Below are 18,534 nucleotides of genomic sequence, written 5' to 3' on the forward strand. Positions count from 1 at the left end.
TTTTAAAATTGATTGAAATTGAAAGATTGATGCTTTCAATGCCGGATTAATGGCGGGAGTCTGTGCATAGGAGGCGAGTCTGCGATTAGAATCCTGCAGTGATATTTACCTGGCCTTCCAGACGGGGGTCCAGCAGCAGCCGCCACGGAGCTCGCTGAGGCAGCACCTGCTGTGGCTGCCAAAGGTGAAGGAGAACCCATGGGTGTCGAGGGGTTGGATGGAAAACTACTGCTAGTGTGGTCCGGAGAGTAAATCTGTAGGAGGGAGAAAAGTAGCATTCATCCTTAATCAGCAGCCGGAAGAAAAAAACAATAAAATAAAAATGTTACATCAACTATGGAGACTTTTTTGCCAATGTATATATATATATATATATATATATATATATATATATATATATATATATATATGAGCTACTAACAGTCATTTGTTCAGTGCACAGCCTCAACAAAATTAATCATAAATTTTGATGTTTTCCATCTGTTTCTGTATTCGCTTCTACTGTATTCGAAAATACAGTATATCTTAATAGTACCTTTAATTTAATGTGGCTGGATTAAGTTGTCTATACAAAATAAATGATTTGAATTGAATAGTAGACACTTTACTTTGCACATTTAAATATGTTTGTACCACAAAAAATATAAATGTAGTTGAAATGCTCATAATTAATGATTAAAAAAAACAAATGTTACGCTGTTCAGCCAACAACAGCAAACCTCCAATAATAATATGTTTCTGTTTGTTTGTCTAATCTATGAACTGCTTATCTTTGCCAATGCCTAAACTAGTTTCAGTTTTATTTCTACATAACGTCCATGTGTCCATCCTTTCTTTGCCGGTTACATACAAGGTCATGGAGTTTGAGGTTGACATGTTAATCAAAACAACGAGGAGATTACGTCGAGAAAACGTCCACAGGGATTTCACTTGTTTCAAAAAATGCTGGATTAAAGCACAAACACATCCCTCACATCCCTGATTTGTTCCCCTCCTGTAATAAAAGGATATTGTGACATAAAGGGACATGTCTCAGAGAACTCAGGGTATTACTGGTGGATCCTGACTAATTAGCAGAGAAAAAAAGAAGATCCGCAGAGATTTCTCCTCCAAGTTAAGATCAAATTGAGCTTGCAGGAAACCGTTTGACTTCTGTGAGGAGGATAGAATGCGCTCATTATAAATAATCTCCTTATTCAATCTTGATCTCCGGGCTTAACTTTTTCAATCAACTTGGAGAATCAGGACGGAGGTTACAATGGACTGTAGAGGAGGAGCGATAGACTGTTTTCTAAAGCAAGGAAATAAAAACTATTTACGCTTTTCTACACTCAGCACAAATATATCCCAATATTTCTCAGTTTCTCAAAAGCCAGCTGTTTATTTCCGCGACTTCTGACCCGACGATATGTGACTTTCTATTATTTTCACTCCCTGGCTACTACCGTTGCATTCAAAATGAAACATGGCTCATTTTAGTGGAATAAATGAAAGCTCCGCCTCATCATCAGTCACGCTCCCGCAGGCGGCATGGGGCCAATAAGCACGGCCAATTTAAAAGGACGAAGAACAAAAGCTCTACAAAGGGCGGCCCGTGGAGTTGAGCCACAGCAGTTATAAACTCCCTTGTGCCCCCTGCTTCATCCACCCACCCCCACCCAGTCCAACCGTGTCCATTTCACTCCCTCTTTGTCATGCTAATAGAATTGAGTCTGCAAATATAAAGGACTTAATTTGTTATTAGCATTGCCAAACTCTCATAGTTTGTCTTTACACGGATGAGAGACATCCCTCCTGAACGTTTTTCTGCGAAGGGCGTGTACAAAAAAGACATTTTGAAAACTCCAGTGTCAGTGCACACATTATGTCTACGCAACATGATTAACAAAATACAAGGACATTTGTTTAAAGGTGTAGACTTTTAAATTTAAAAGAGGCACAAAGAAAGCAGAAATATACATGTTTACTAAAGTGGAGTTCAAAAGGTGAATGTTAAACCTGTTGATGGTTGCTCTTAAGCTTGATTTTATCATTATTGCGCAAATATCCTCCTTAGTTGAAAAATGAGGCCCGATAGATACTCTCTGCAATCGTATTTGGAACCGATTGTATTGTTAAATATCTTCTTTTATACTGTAAATATGTTATGATGGAGCTCTGGGGCCCTGTTATACACCATAAAGACTGAATCAGTACAACCGTACGCATTCCCTTCCATTATGAGAGATACAGCAAATTAAACACTTAATGCGATGCATGACAGGATGTCACTGATATTCAGGGATGGTTTTCCAAAGTGAAATGTAATCCACTGGCTTTAAGAGCATTTCCGATGTACAATTCCCTTTCTTGAATGCTCTTAGTTTAAGCCACAGTTATCCAGGCTTAGGCCAAAAAAAACACTACAAACCTGTCCTTTGGGTTATTTTTTAATCAGCAGTCAGTATAGCACTTAATTCCCTGCACGATTACTGAGGTCAACTTCTTTAAAGACAGAAACATTATTTTATTTAGCAGAAAAATAACAAATAATTGTAGGGTAGAGTGCAGAGAAGACGTGAGCACACACTCACACTTCTGTGTTGTTTAAAGCACATTCTTAAAACAAATTGAGTGAAGCCGGGCCACGACCAGGTTTTTTGTAGTATGTCTCTAACATTCTGCCAATGTAAAGTTTTGAGAAGCCTGATCACGCTACCGGGATACTACATGACTTAGATGATATGAACCACCAGGTTTTATCTCGTTCCACGTAAACATGATATACTGAACAAGACACCCCAAACCAGCGTACTAGTGCGCTTTGAAAAACACCCATTGACGCTGTGAAAGAATGTCAGAGTCAAATGTGGGGTTTTAACTCACCGAGGCTAAAGCCTTGCCCAGTGCGTCACCGGTCTGTGAGCTTCCAGCCACGTTCCCCCGATTTGCAGCAGCTAAGAAAACACAGAGGGAAGCTTTGTAACAGCAAACTCTGACAAATGACGAGTGGTCACGGTGCACAAAGCAGCTGTCTCACCGCCTGACTCTCTGCTTTAGCTGAATGAATGTTCGGCGGTGACCCCGTCGGAGGCATTGAATTAGACGTTCGGAGCAGGTAGCTGAGCGCTTAACACAAGAACTTACCCATGACCCCGTCGACTGTGTTGACGGAGGTGCTGTGCGCCTCGGTGAGGAATGGAGAAGTGCTGGTGTTGCCTCGGTGGAAGGTGGACATGGGAGGAAGACTGGCATTGATGTCCGGGGAGACAGAGTGTGCGGGATAATTCTGAAAGATTAAAAGCAAATCAATGATTTCAGTCACAAATGTGTCTCTCTGTGTGGGTGTGTGTGCATCAGAGAGAGAGAAAGAAAGAGATAAAGAGAGGTGGAGCTTTTATTTATTCTGTGAATTCTATATTCCGCCTGACATCTCCCGGGCTGTGATGAAGCAAAAGTTACTCGGTGGAGGGACGGCGATAAAGAGAGGGCAGGCAGCATCTGCAGGCTCCCTGTGACGCCAGCTGAGGCACATCAAACACTGACAGGAAGGGTCAGCAGTCTCTCCACTGATAATATCTAGACAACAACTTAGAACGCACTCTCACTCTAACGGTGAGTGGGTGGATGGATGAAAAAATCAGTTGCATGCTGCTCACATTAGATCTCTTACGTTAGTTTGATACTAAATAAACAAACAATCATTTATGACACGAGTTTAAATGCTCATAATATTAGTTACCAGACGGTCGTGCGAGTGCAGGCTGCTGTAGTTTCCGGACTGTGGCAAATGAGATGACGATCCGGCCAGCATTCCCCCGTACCCGGGCTGACTGATCCCATTGGACGAGTTCCACGGGTCAGACGAACCGTGGGTGCCATCTGAAGATAATGCATGATTCATTTCAGCTTATTATTGTGAACAAATTGCATTTTAGTTTTGACACAGTGTCAGACAGCCGCTGACCTCCGACCTCCGATCCCTATCCTGAACACAGCTGAGCTAACACAAAGATAAAAATCTGTTCTTTCAGTCACACGGAAGTAAATACTGAGCAGCCTTCATAATATCAAATACTAAATTTTGTCTTAAAATTATCACAGTATTGAGGTATTCGTATGTCACTGCCAATGACAACAATTTAACAAATGATGTTCTAAGAAATAAGAACTAATGGAAATACTACTAAATAATACGTCATTTAGAAACCAGTGGGCCAAGAATCAAATTATAAACTTTTGAACTTACCAAAGAAAGTGCTTGCGAACATACTGCTGGAGGGTTTGGGAGAAGAGAAGGAAGGTGAATCTCTGTTGAAGTCTTCCGAGTTTGGAGACGGTGCGTACACCTGCCGCGGAAACATAAATGTTACGCACATCTAACACAAGATGATGCTGAAACCTGTGAAAAACTGCTGTGTTTTGAATGTTTATTCATGGGAAGTATCACTACTAATATTTTGGGTACATCCAAGTATGTGATAAAAACACATGTACTGCGGATCCGCCCTTAAAACCACAAACACACTTTAATGGCTAGCAAGCAATCAAGCTGGGGAGCCGGGGAGTGGATTATCGGGGGTATTTGCATTTCGGATCAACGCAACCTCTAATGGAAGTATAATGACACCCGCTCACTAAATGCGTGACAAATTACAGGATTCCCAAAGAGGCAGAAATCAAATGACTGCTACAAAAACAGCCTGCCTCGCTTTCCTCATATTGCTACCTGCAAGCTGGTGGATGTACAGTGACAGGAGGGGCACAATGGGCCTGCTGTTTCACAGCTGTGTGTGCCAAGCAAGGCGGGAGGATCAAACAGACCAGAGGCCAATAACCCGCGACGTGGTCCCTGACTTCATCCACCCCAGATGGGGGGATGGAGGGACGGTGCGGGGACGAGAACGGACCACGCGAGAGAGAGACTCTCCATCCCACAGAGGGACTGGAGGGCCGCAGACCAACGTTACTCACAGCCCGTCAGAACACAACCTCAACGCAGAGTGCGGCCCGAGTGAGACTGTGTGGGGCTTTGCTGAGTGAGCTCGGGACTCCAGCGCGCTGTTGCCTGGCAGTGTAATTAAAGTGCTCCGGAGGGGGGGGGTCTCTCGTGGGTCTTCTGGTTTACACATGTGCCCGGGGTTGATAGTAGCTCAGGTTTAGGAGGCCGGGCCTTTTGTCTTTTCCCTCTGTCAGACGCTCAATGTGTAGCATATGGCGGCGGGAATGCTAATTGTCCTTTTTACCCTGGGCTAACCAGTCGAAGCATTAATAAACCATCGCCTAACACTGGGTGCCTCGTTGGCCGGCCTATGGAACAGAGGGCCCACCTGGGTTTCCTTTTACAAGCCCATTAATTAAAAGCTGTCACTCCCACGGATCAGCACACCAACACAGACCTACACCGGTTGTTTGAAGTACCTTTGGGGTATTTTATATTAAAACAAATGAATTCCCATTTGTGCCCAATTCACATAACCTGAACTGAGGCTCACTAGTAAAGCAAGTAACCGTGTGTCACAAACACCAAATGAACACAGTTATTTGTAACGATTATAAATAACAGTAAGACAAACAATGGCGTAATCATTTTCCCTCCTGATAAGTGAATGTTACATCATGAGTATTTGTGATAAATTGGCGATAATAGAAACAGTTGGTGAATATAAGCTGCATCAGATTATGTGTTGCGTTATTTGTTCAGTTTTTCGTCTTGCCAACTGACAAGTGAATACATCCTGTCCCCCTCCCCCCTTGTCTCTTAGCCCGTCTGCCTCTAAAGTTCATGTAACACAACTTACACTCGGGATGTAACGCAATAACAGGAAAAGAAGGGCAATTCCCGAAAAATATAAAGATAATAAGGTTTATGGCTCGGGGAGCTCAAGGAGAAGAGTTCAAAGTGCCGTATGTCATTATTTAAAATTGAACCATATCACTGGGGAATTTAGTTTCAAGTCCAAATCTCACACACGTCGCCACCTCAAATAAACAATGAGCGTTGTTGAACATTTGTGCGGGAGCCAGTGCTCTCTGGGAAAAAAGAGCTCAGTATTGTCATTACATTAAAAGCCATGAAAAAGACCATCATTCACTGGAGATATTTTTAGATTGAGGAATTTATTTCTAAATATTTAAAAGGTAAATTATAAAACCACAGGTAGGTAAATACTCACAAGACAGAATAGAACAGAATGTATTCCCCCCCCGACTGCACAAGCACGCATGCTTCAGTGCTAATGTAAGGATTAGCCTCCGGCAATGAGTGCTAACCTGTTGCACTACAACACAACAACCGTCACCTCAAACAACACACGCTATCCCTCTTGCGTTTCTATGTACCTCTCAGATCTCATTTCATGACATTCCGCTCTTCTTCTGTTTCTGTTCATCAAAACAAGGGTAACATGCTCCAAACATCCCTGCAGGGTTTTCACTAAAACAGATCTTTCTCAATGAAAGAAAGATCAGTGAGCGGCTCCATCTGTATTGGTTCTGTGCCACCAGCTCACAGGCCAATGGCCCGGTGCTCCAGATGGTGAGCCCGCTATGCAGCTCTGCACTATAATAAATGAATGTGGATCCAATAGATGAATAGAATGAGCGCAAACTGGGTTTTTCTTCATCTTTGCAAAGAAAACAGGATCAAAAAAAAGTTATTTAACATGTGCTTTTGATAGTTAAGTTTGCTTGATCTTTCCACATGTTATCCATTTTCTCCGCGTAATCAACTATAACACAAGCCTGTTAATACTTAATATGAAAAAGATCAAAGTCATCATACATCCAGCGGGAACAAAGAGGAAATGGCGTAACAGGGTATAAGGAAAACTTTAAACACATGCGTGAGAAAAATTACCTTTTCAATAGAATAACTATAAAAGATTGCTCTTTCAGTAATAGTAACAACAGCACAGCCAAAGACAGGTGGAAATCTTCCTGTGTAGTTTTCTTAGGATTATCACTTAAGAATGAATAAAAAATGCTACAGAACTGGTTCAGCCATCTTCAGAACTATACTATAATTACAAACAACTACTTCACCACAAACTCCAACATCCTTACGTAAAACCTAAGGTTTATTGAAAAAGTATTTCCGTAAAGTGCAGCAAACAAACACATGCATACATATACACATGCGCACACACACTCACAGACATAATGATTCTTAAAGTCTTCCTCACACAGAAAACATTATCAGACTAAGTTAAATCAGAGAGACCATTACAGGGAAGTTCAGAAAGCAGATTAGGCTCCCTGTGGTGTCAAGAATGCCAATGTGATTAAAGACAGATGGAGAAACAGCAACACTTGTGCTTAGAGCTCGATCTGCAAACAGGAAAGTCCAACCTCAACAGGGACCTCTAACTCTGAATCATTCTCAGACTCCCACTTGCTATCATTTCAACAGTCAAAGCTCAAGTCTGCAAAAATCTTTTTGTGTCAAGACGTATGTATGTATAAAAAAATGTATAAAAAGTTTTCAAAATGGCACAAGTTTTCTCTTATTTGTTGCCTCGCATATTAACTTGTACACAGCTACAAAGCAGCATACAAAAGTGCTCAAAACTTTAAAATTATAATGAAATTCTATTGTCACACAGCATTAACTGATGTAATGGAAAATCAGAGAGGGAAGCCTTAGGCACACACACACACACACACACACAAGAACACAGTGCTTCAATGTTCAAATAGATGAAATACCTAAAATTATAGAGGAACACTGAGACGGCCGCAGACACACACTTCTTCCAGCTCTTCTCTGTCTCAAACACACACACACACACACACACACACACACACACATTCCCAAAGAGACTACTCACCGATTTCCCGTTGTAGTAATACATTAAAGAGTTACTGCCCATTCCTGGGACAGGGTAGGCGCAATACATTATAGCTTTCTCAGTTTAAGCGATACAGATACAGCACAGCAGCACACTAGCTTTCTCTCTGGACAAACATCCAAGCCGCTCAAAAGGGTTTAATAATTCTTCCAGTGCTGGCCTCCAACCACAACCCACTCAGAGGAAACTTATGCAAAGCAGGACTGTGCCATTCCACTCTGTGGGAAGGGGGTGGCTGTCAGAAGGGAGTGGCCGATGTGGTACATCCCTCGCTTAAGCCTCAAAGTGCTGATGCAAAGAGGAAAAGGACGACGAGGGGGAGGGGAGGCAGTGGGAAGGTGGGTGTAGAAGAGATAAAGGGAAGTGGGCGGTACAGAAAACAAATGTGTGAGTGGATTTACTAAGAAGCAAAGGAAATTGTAGGTTTTCGGGGAGGGGAACCCCAACAAACTGGAATTCAAATAATTTAATTGTAAGCAGGATTTAATTAATACACAGGATTAAAAAGCGTCCAAATGAGTGCACAAATATGTGTTATCTTCCACTAATTTTAATCCAGGGTGTCTAATCTCTTTTGTTTTTGTGATAAGTCTCCAGGGAGGGAGGTAGGAATATGGCTTATATCGCTTTTCCCTGCACATGGCTTACACATCAAGTAGGAAACAATGAGAGAAACTGAAGTGAAGTGTGAAAAAACTAAACAAAGCAAATCCATAAATATAAATCCAGGTAATGAGGGGACCAATGAAAATGGACAAACTGTATTTATGAAGTATGAAATATGAGAGTGTGGCACAGTGAGTCCTAGCTGAGTAGCTGTAAACACAGAGTCTGAAGCATGCAACAGCTGCAAGGGGGGGGGGGGGGGGCGCGTGACGTCAAAACATGAAAATCATGCTCCATTTCCTAAACCCGGGGGGGGCCTCGCGGACGGGGGAGGGGGGCATTGACAGCCATTTTAACATGGTTTGCTGTCACTGCAAGCCACCAAGCTCCCCATTACCTTCATCGGGTGGAGGGAGGGAGGGGGAGGAGGCGGAGAGGAGAAGAAAGGAGAGGATAGATACCATATTCCAGTGAGAGCAGGTCTGTGCAGTCCCACTGTGGCCTTTCATGTCTGCCACTCGAAGGGCCCCGGACTAAACACATTGAGAACATTATTGTTATAGAGAGATGAAAGCTTCCACTTCCCTAAGAAAACTAGAGCTTTATTATGCTTTACCTTTTAGTACTGTTATTATTTATCCCCCTTTCTTCTCTAGGACTCTTTTAAACTCGTCCAAAACACTGGCTCTACATGCGGTGGCTGCTTTATATCCTGCGCCGTTTTAAGTTGAGGCTTTAAGGGAAATGGCCAGGACAGAAGTGTTTGAAGGGGCCTAAAACAAGTCCAGACACACAGCACGGTGTCTGAGGGAAATACATGAAAGCAGGAGGAGATGGGCATTCATTTGTGAAATGGTGCACACATTTCCTCCCAGTCCTCGCTGTTCTATAAATACTGACTCTGCAGGAGACACAGCGAGAATGTCTTTGTCGAGTAGTGAGAAGGTTTAAAGTAATTAAACGGAGTGAATCAGCAATCACAACACAATTCACAGCAAACTCAGTTCAGGAGTTTTTAGCACGATGAGGCAAAGGTAGTGGCAGCGAGGAGAGGGACAGGTGCATGCCGACGCGGTGAAAACAACAGGAAGTCAGTTAATATAGTAAATAGTTTGGTCTGCTGATTTGGCCTGTTTACCAACAGCTGGAGCTCATAGATGCAGTTCAGGCACTTTATAAACCATGAGCGCATGATTGCCGCAATTTACATTACAATGCGCCCTCCTTCTCACAGTCCAATGCACAGACATGATGCACATATTCTTAGATTTAGTGTGACTTTTTGAGGATGTCCCTCGTGTCAATCACCAATAAACCTGCACAAATTGCTTTAGGATGGGAAATATTTTTGTAGTTGTTTTTTCAGTGCCAGGATAATTCAGAGATCTGTAGATCCATAGTGGAGGAGCACACCGTAACTGCTGAGAGCAAATGCATAGACACATTTGACTGAGTTTTGACAGAAGGCCGGCTCACAGAGACGGACACCCGCTGTGTGAGAGAGGAGGGCTCAGCTCACCCACCTGTTCACACTCTCTGGAGACACTTGAGTCATCAAATTATGCTTTTCTTGGGATTTGTTTGGGTGTTGAAAAACACAGAGCAAATCCACAGGCTGAGATCACCCCCATCTCAGGATTGGATTTAGGGATGATATCATCTGGCGGGAAGATGGTTTCCTGTTGGAAACTGTGGGAGGGCTGCCCGCGAGTCAGAGACGGGGAGGGAGGGATTCAGACCCCTAATTTAAGACTTTTGAAGACCTTCTTAATGACACAAAGAATCACTGTCACACAGCCGACAGCAAAAATATGATGTGTCAGGCCAAGGCGGCCTGGAAATATTATCATTGCATCTTCTTTTTTTATTCAAGCTTCAATAAGCACTAAGATGGATAAGTTCACCATTGCCCCTTTAACAAATATTCTTAGTGGATCTATTTGATATTTGTATGTATTCCAAAGCCCATTATTTCTGACAGGAGACGGACCCGGACCACCGCTGTGGAGGTTTGTTGCTGCAGCAGCAGCATAGCTCAACACCCTACAACAGGCCCAGAGTACAACGTGCAGATATCACGGGCATGACAAAGATTATGAGCAAGCAAAGAGGAGACTCCATCACTAATAGTGTGACTTCCCTCCCGTGTGACCCGTTTACAACGCTGAAGAGGAGCACGGAGAGAAACCTCGTTGACAGGATCACTCTGCATCACAGAGGTCTGAGTCGCTGAGGAGGAATGCCGGCGTGTCACAGCTGTAAACGTTAAATGCCGTGCTGCTGAACTCAGGACTGAGTGACTGACGGTGGTTGGTGTGGATGAGTTCCCTGACAGATGGCAAGCCTTTCACGTATAAGAAGTCACACAGGTAATGTGGAGCTTGTTTGGAGCAACATACAATGAGTGAAGTCCTGATGAACTGAAATCTGAAATTTCAAATGAAATGGAATTACCATCACTTCCTCTAGACTCTTTCTCAATTCCCTGCTCTCATAAGTTTAAGACAATAAATGGGGGGAAAATCATATTCTGGGATGTTATTTGAAATCACATGATAATATAATGATAACAACAGGCTATAGGAGAACAAATAAAAACAATGTTTTAAATAGGTGTGTTGTTTGACAGAGTTTGATTTTTCAATAATAACCTTTTGAGAAAATATTTTTATCATACAAAGACTCAGAACTTGTTTGGGGATTTGCAGTTTTTAAACGCAGTGGACGTGCTTTGATAGCAAATGTCCAAATGTCATGCAAATATAATCAGGTTACTGATGGCATCCATTAGGAATTTACGTTTCAAATCTCGCTTAAAAGGCTATACAAAGATGAATAACTGGGCACAGCAGCTTTTGAACACGGCTATTTAAAGTGCTTTAAAAGTCTGACGGCAAAAAAAGTAAAAAAGCCACCAACTCCTTCCATCTCCAAGCTGGCAAGAATAAAAGCACATTTGTTGGACATCTGTTCAAAACCATTTGCCGGACAAACTTACAACCCTGAAAAACATTACTATTCCTGACAACCAGCTTCCTTTGTTTACCGTTTGTTAAATTAAAGCTTTAAGACACATGTGAAGAGAGAGGTTAATATTCAGCGGTGGGAAAGTGGGGGTTCATTTTTCCAACGGCTTAATTTCAGTGGAAAGATGAGGTGATTTTTCATTTCGGGCAGAACCAGGACCAGAAATCCCAAGTGTGAAAGCAATGAACAGGTTGATTCAAGAAAAGACCAGTGGCACAACCACTCGTTTGAAATCAATATGATGATACATGAACTGTTAAATCTTCATTTCACGTCCTTTTACAAAATCTTGACAACATCTTCTGACAACATGCGCAGTCAGGCTGCTCACCACCCTGCACCCATGATGGGCCCGTGTGTGCCCCTGGCCAGTTGTTAAGCACAGTGGGGCAAAAATGTTAATTACATGGGTATGTTCTGAAGAAATGTCTACGAAATCCACGTTGTTTATGAAACTATTTAGAAATGAACAGTGGTGATTTTCAGACGTATATTTAAAAAGAGGAACCGGGCTTTCGTGAAAACCTCTAACGGACTCATCCTGAACTAAGCAGTTTAGTCACTCGCTATCACCATCATCACCATTACAGGGGACTGATCTGATTCATCCCTCTCACACGCATCACATTACACAAAACCATCCCGGAGTTAAGAACCTGGGGGAGGACGTGAACCGTGTGTGGTGCGATGATGTACTCTCACAGCGGCCTGGTTTAGATGGTCTCTAAACAACAAACACTCTACAGATTGTTGACAGGCTGTGTTCTTGAGCCTGCCAGCAATCTGAAATCAAGGTTTGCATTAATGCTGTAAACTCACGCAAGCCCTACATGAATAATTTACAACAGGCCTGAATATGAGTAATGACTTTAATCTGCGCATTATTTTTGTACTCTTTGTGCTTTTAACTCCTTGTTCTCCTGGTAGATGAAAGGGGTCAGGCCTCTGGCTTGTTTGCCTGATCCATTATCTGCAGCCTCTAATGTCAGTGGTAAATTTCAGCCGCCCCAAACAAAGATAAACACAAAGGCCAGGGTCCCAGAGGTGGCCACGACTGTTCAGCATCATCCCTGCCAAACCAGGGCTGTCGATCTAATCAGCCATCTGATGAGGCCATTCCGGGGTGCTCACTTGCTTGGTTCAGGTCAGAGCCTAAAATACTGTCCCCTTAAAAGCACAGGGAGAGCAAAAAGCAATAACATGTAGAACACACATCAGACAATTTGCTGCACACACTGAAATCCCATTAAGGCCGGTTTCTGCAAAACTAAGAAACAAGGAACAGTACATTTGTTAATTTGTTAAAATAACCTCTTCATCTTGTTCACACACAACATCTACAAATTTCTACACAGCTCAAATTAATTACAAGTAATTTATAGCAGTATTGCAGATGAAAAAGTTGAAATGCATGACAGCTATCCTGTGCAATATGAGCGCCTGTGTGCTGGGACCTTCGTACACATCCAGACCCAGCAATCCCTTTCATGTCTGGTGTGTCATCTTGAGCTGGGCAGGAAGCTTGTGTTTTGCTTGTCTGAGCTTGTCTGCTGCCAATGGTTTTATATGCGTGAACTCAATGAGAGTAGCAAGCCTCAAACTCACGGTGCGAAACATAAAACCCCCCAAAACAATCACTGAAAGGCCAAAGCAGTGAGTTCACAACAGTTTCCTGCATTTGAAGCCACAAAACTCGCCTAAAATGCTTCCTCTCCTCCTCAACTGGCTGCAATTTAAAAGTATGAATCAAGTACTGTCTCTCCCTGGTGATTATATTATAAATACACAGAACATATTGCACGCATGTACATCCGTTCTTTATTATTTAACCCTCTCAGTGTCGATTGGTTGAGTTCTTTTTGCATGTGCAGCTTTACACCATCCTGCTGGGTGGCTCTAAAATCTCATTGTGCCTCAAGTCTTAATGGGCCTGGGGTGATCCTGGCTGTTTACACGGGGCTTTACCGGTGCATTCTATCTACAGTCCAACCCTTGATACTGCGTTCTGGCCTGCTGTGGTTCAAATAAAGGAATCAACACAGAGCTGCTCCCCAGCCAAACGAACATTAGGTCACTGATAGTAGTACAATAGTAGTAGTAGTCTCATGTCTTAGCTGTTGCAGACTGATGGATAGAGAGAGAGAGAGAGAGAGAGAGAGGGGGGGGGAAAGGGAGATCACATATATCTTCTGAATGTCATGCAGCAGACAAGCACTGCAAAGAACATCTCAGCCTAAAGCCGGCCTCCTTTCTCAGCTCACACGGAACAAATCTCTCAGAAACAAGGATGTCTGAGTGATCTGTCAAAAGCAAATGTCAATCTATTTTGTCATCGACACTCAAGATTCCCGCTTGCAAAAGTCCTCGAGGTGCAGCTGAATCAGCCCACCCCTTTCATTCTCTCATCCTGCAGCATATCATCAACGAAGCCAGGGAGGAATTGTCAGATCAGTGTCTCTGACAAGGGTTTGGAGGGTAGGGGAAAAAACACAATCCACACAAACAAATAGACACACACACATACACACACACACACACCCTGCCCTTGCAGCTTCCCATAAATATCCTACAAGATGAAACTTTGCCCACAAGCCACAAAACTCTCTCTCTCTCTCTCTCTCTCTTTCTCTCCCTCCCTCTCTTTTTGTCTCCAGTCCTCCTGGCAGACAGGTGTCCACGCAGCTGCCCATCAGCATCCTTCAGAGCAGCAGCCTGTCTATCCTCTATCCGATGACAACATTCGCTTTCCTTCGCTCTAGCGTTCACTTCATCCATTCAGTCAAGAAATGCAGCGAGCCAATTAGAGCGAATGCAGCTACAGTAATAAGAGCAAAGCTTCCATGCTTGAGCGCTTTAAAGATGTTTGTGTGCCACTCTGGGGTATAAAGTCATTAGAACTTTGTAAGAAAAGTTTTTTGTTAATGTTCCAGTCCTATCAATCATCTTTCATCCAAAGTGCATTTCAACCATAAGGATACAAACTCAAAAGAACAAGAAACAAGAAAGTGCAATTTCATAAAATAAGCCTGTTTACAACTTTCTATAGATAAGAGCCATCACAGGTACAATTTAAGTGCTACAATTTGTTAGTCCTTATTTCTGGACTCATCTGAGTCCAGATGCGACAAGACAATCCTGTGTTTGGTTAGATGGAAAATCAAAGATCAACGGCGGATAACAAGAATTGGTTACTACAACCAAAACGGCCGTATCCCATGTCTGCAAGCACGTATCCAGGAGACCACAGAGGAAGGTATTTGTGTGTGTCTGTATATTAGTTGAAGAAACATTTAAATGTTTGCAATTGGCCAGCTGGCCTGTCTAGATAGCCTTCACATCCTCATGCACTGCCGTGTCAGAGCCTCAAGGCACCGAGGATGCACCCCGTAAATATTTTGATTTAGCTCCATCATGTAGTGTACACACAGAGATACACAGTAATACACAAAGATACATAAACACACACATCATGCTCAACTTATATTGCCCATGTAATTCAAAACTACAACATTTATTTTGAGACTGAGGTGCAAGAATACAAGTTGGAGGAAAAGGGGGATTTGAGAATGAAATAAATAAATAATAAAAATTCCCAGCAGTAGACAAAATGATAGGAAGCGCTGTATTATCTCCTTCTTTTTTAAATCAAGCATTTATTCATGTCTCTGGTGAGGCTCTCGCGCTTGCTTACACAAGAAAAAGCTTTCAGTGGCATCGGCAGCTGCATTCATGCTGCACAGGTACGCTGCCGGCTCTTCACACAGCTGCCTCTGGCAACGTCGCTCTGACTCCAGGTGCGCTTTCCCCTCGACACCTCAGCCCCCCCCACCCCCGCCCCTCTCCACCCTCCCCACCCCCCCCATCCCCCCACTGCCTCCAGGGACAGGGACACAAACATGGGTCTTGGCTGATAACCGTACTTGGACATGCTGCAATCTAAAACAGTCACTTTAACCATTTGCAAGGGCCACAAGTAGCTCTTCACACCTTCAAATAGTTCATGCCTCAGCTACTCCTCCAATAGCAACATCCTAACACCTCTTAAGAGATGCCAGACAACGTCCCACTCAAACGTTTTCCACATGCAGCACCTATTTAAAGAAATAGCTTCATGTTTCCCTTTCTCGGTCGGCAGGTTACAAGATGCCTATAGCCCGTTATTCAACACTACCATCCTTTTCTCTTTCAAACGGGATCAAAGACTAACTGGGACAATTCCTCCGAGCTCCGGGCTTATTCTTCTGAGCAGCACTGAGTGACAAGAAGAAGCTGCATTTTATCCCGTGCTCTTTCACTGTTTTTTTTTTCCTTCCCTATCCAACATTGTACTGCTTGATTGTACTCTTATGAGTCACAGAACCGCACCTGCGCCCATATGTTAAGTACCGTCGAATAAAAGCACAGCTTCCATTTACACAACAAAGAGATGCAACCCGTGAAGCGACCATTCTCTACCTCCCTCCCTCCGTCTGACAAGACCGCAAATATATCACTTACTCAAGAGGAAGGCAAAACACGTTGCCGCTGCTGTCAGTGAGCGCTTCGCTCCCTCGCGCTCCGACAAACTTCTTTTCAAATACAAATCCAGAAACAAAACACATGCCAGCCTTTTATGTTGCACGGCCTGTTTCATATTTGATTTCAGAGTAACAGCAGCAGAGGTGACGATTATCAAAGCTCTGACACGTAAATCCCGTCTCAGTCTCCCTCAACAAATAATAAGAAAAAAACCCTTTTATTGTTTAAGGGTATAAACCAGTTGCTTCTTATTAAAAAGAATCATTGTCTTGTACCAGTTCTACCGTCTCTAGTTCGAATTTAAGGCAAGGCTTAGTAAAACCTTTGCCAATGCACCAGGGCTTCAACAATGAACATGTGACTTAGTGCTTTATGCATATTAATGATCTCCAACACAGCCTGTCTAAGCAAATGCAAGCTGAGCTCCACACTTCTCTGCATCCTAATGGTTTCTGCTCCACCGGGGATCATTACCAATAGAAATTTTAGATATTCCGTGCTATTAATCTCTGTCTGTCGTCCTGTTCGGCTACGTAATGACTAATTAAACATCAAAAGAGCAGAGCTGGGGATCTGCTCTGACAGCCTCCCTTTCTCCCAGGAGAGGCTGAGAGGAGGCTAGACTGTGACAGGGCACCACTGAAAATCAATCACCTCGCGCTGCGCACGTGTTTGCAAGCGATCACGCACACGCACATCCATGCATGTGGTTACACATGTACACACACACGCATATGCAACCACAACAACTGCACAGCAGAAACGTGCCCTACGGAGACATGTTCATCTAACAATAAACAACGAGTATAAAAAAGTCAGTCTTAGATTATCAGACAGCTGTGGTGTCTCTGCTGAGCCACAAAAACAAAGCAAATTCCCATCCAAGAGCTGTGAATGTGAAGTCAAGAGCACTCTTTGTTTGCAAGTGCTGAGAGGGAGGGTGTGTGAGTAGCATACATGTGTGCGTGTGTGTTTGCTTAGGTAAGCTCACTCTGGATCTATTTATACGAGAGGTAGATGATCTTCCACTCACAGATGAAGGGAGGCCAGGAGGGACCTTGCGAACCTTTTTTGTTTGTGGAGGATCTGCGGAGAGATGAAAGCACATCTAGTCATTCACAGACAAAAAAAAACCTGAATGTGTTGTAAACAAGGCACAGCTCACTATCAAAAATCTACTTTGTGGTTCTGTTCTGTATAAAATATTATTTGGAATTCAACTGGGACAAAAACAACCTTTAAAAGAAAATTACAACTTCAGTTATAAATTGTAAATTACACAATATACTAAATCCAGAGTGCCACTTCAAAAAAGACAAAAGGAAGTTTAACGATTTTTTAACAAATGAGTGTCAACACACGTCTCTATACAGCTGTCGTCATTGAACTTTAAGACTTGAGAGAAACTGTGTTGACAAGAAGTATCCAGTTTGATTTTTTTAATTTTGAGGTTGTGACTATTTTTAATATTGCATGCACATGGTCCTGAAGAGAAAACTATTTGAAATATAATATTCAAGCCAATTTGTTTTAATAATTGAGATGGCACTGACTGATGGGCGGAGGATCTTGCAGAGGACGTCTTCTAGGATTCGCTGCAGTGAAGGAATAGAAAGGAGCTGCGGACTTCCCCGACGGAGTCACTGGACTGGCACTCGCCAACGACATGTCTGCTTTACCAGAAGAAGACTGAGAGAGAAAAAAAGGCTTATCATTACAGGACAATACCAGCTTTCTTTGTCAGAAATGAGTGTGCTACACCTTAGATGTTTGTAGTAAAAAATAATCTGGTAGTTGGCTAGTAATTTCAAGCCCCATCAACTACATTGTTTTAATTGTCTCTATTTATATAATGCCATTTGGATTAATCTTCAAAGATAGTTTTGTCCTAAATAATACATCAGAAACTAAGCACACAAGCATTTACGGCGTGTTTACAGTTAATAGCCAATTAAGCATCACAATCAAACATGCAGCATGAAACATTGCTGCTATGGATGTACAAATAGTTTTTTAGTTGACTATCATCTCACTCATTAGATGACCTTTAACCCCTGTTTATTCTGTATCCCTGGATGGACTGTGGACAATCCCCACATCATCCTATCATCAATATCTGTCTAACCCATCTACAATCTAGAGCCCCAACAAACTGGGCGGAGAGCCCAATTAAGAGATTGAATTAGTGTAATCGCCTGCAGACCAATAGAGCCGGGATCAAGTGAGCGAGTACAACACAGCGATGTGCACTATTGGGCTGGTAAACGCAACTCATGTGGCCTCCAGTACTGATCAAATCAAAAATTATTTTAGGAAAAATTATTTTCAGTGTAAAAGTACATGTATGAAATGCTCTATAAAATCATTATTTATCTGAATTTAAATGTGCGTCATAACAAACTGTCTCAAGCAGCGTAAGGCAAATATTAAAGAAAGTGAATCGTGCAGCGTTCACGTGTCACCACAGAAACGCTTCCGCCGCGGCCTTTGTCCAATGATATTGAATACTTGCAGCAACACTGGCTCTGGCCTCCTTTACACCATTGTAGATACA

At 42.7% G+C, this 18,534-nt stretch overlaps 1 protein-coding gene across 7 annotated transcripts in view; it reads right to left on the reverse strand.

Annotated features, from left to right (window-relative positions):
* tcf12 (transcription factor 12) overlaps positions 1 to 18,534 on the reverse strand; it is a 58,621-nt gene that overhangs the window by 11,089 nt on the left and 28,998 nt on the right. For 4 of the 7 annotated variants that reach the window (XM_040165254.2, XM_040165219.2, XM_078084830.1 and 1 more), the window contains exons 7-13: positions 17,534 to 17,669; positions 16,972 to 17,066; positions 4,229 to 4,328; positions 3,722 to 3,861; positions 3,127 to 3,268; positions 2,866 to 2,936; positions 110 to 254 (exon numbers count right to left, since the gene is read on the reverse strand). In XM_040165254.2, coding sequence (XP_040021188.1) covers positions 110 to 254; positions 2,866 to 2,936; positions 3,127 to 3,268; positions 3,722 to 3,861; positions 4,229 to 4,328; positions 16,972 to 17,066; positions 17,534 to 17,669 — 829 coding nt within the window. The remainder of the gene's footprint in view (positions 1 to 109; positions 255 to 2,865; positions 2,937 to 3,126; positions 3,269 to 3,721; positions 3,862 to 4,228; positions 4,329 to 16,971; positions 17,067 to 17,533; positions 17,670 to 18,534) is intronic. The other 3 variants (XM_040165263.2, XM_040165245.2, XM_078084829.1) reach the window with 1 other exon arrangement.

Source organism: Gasterosteus aculeatus, chromosome 12, assembly GCF_964276395.1.
Source record: "Gasterosteus aculeatus chromosome 12, fGasAcu3.hap1.1, whole genome shotgun sequence".
NCBI lineage: Eukaryota > Metazoa > Chordata > Actinopteri > Perciformes > Gasterosteidae > Gasterosteus > Gasterosteus aculeatus.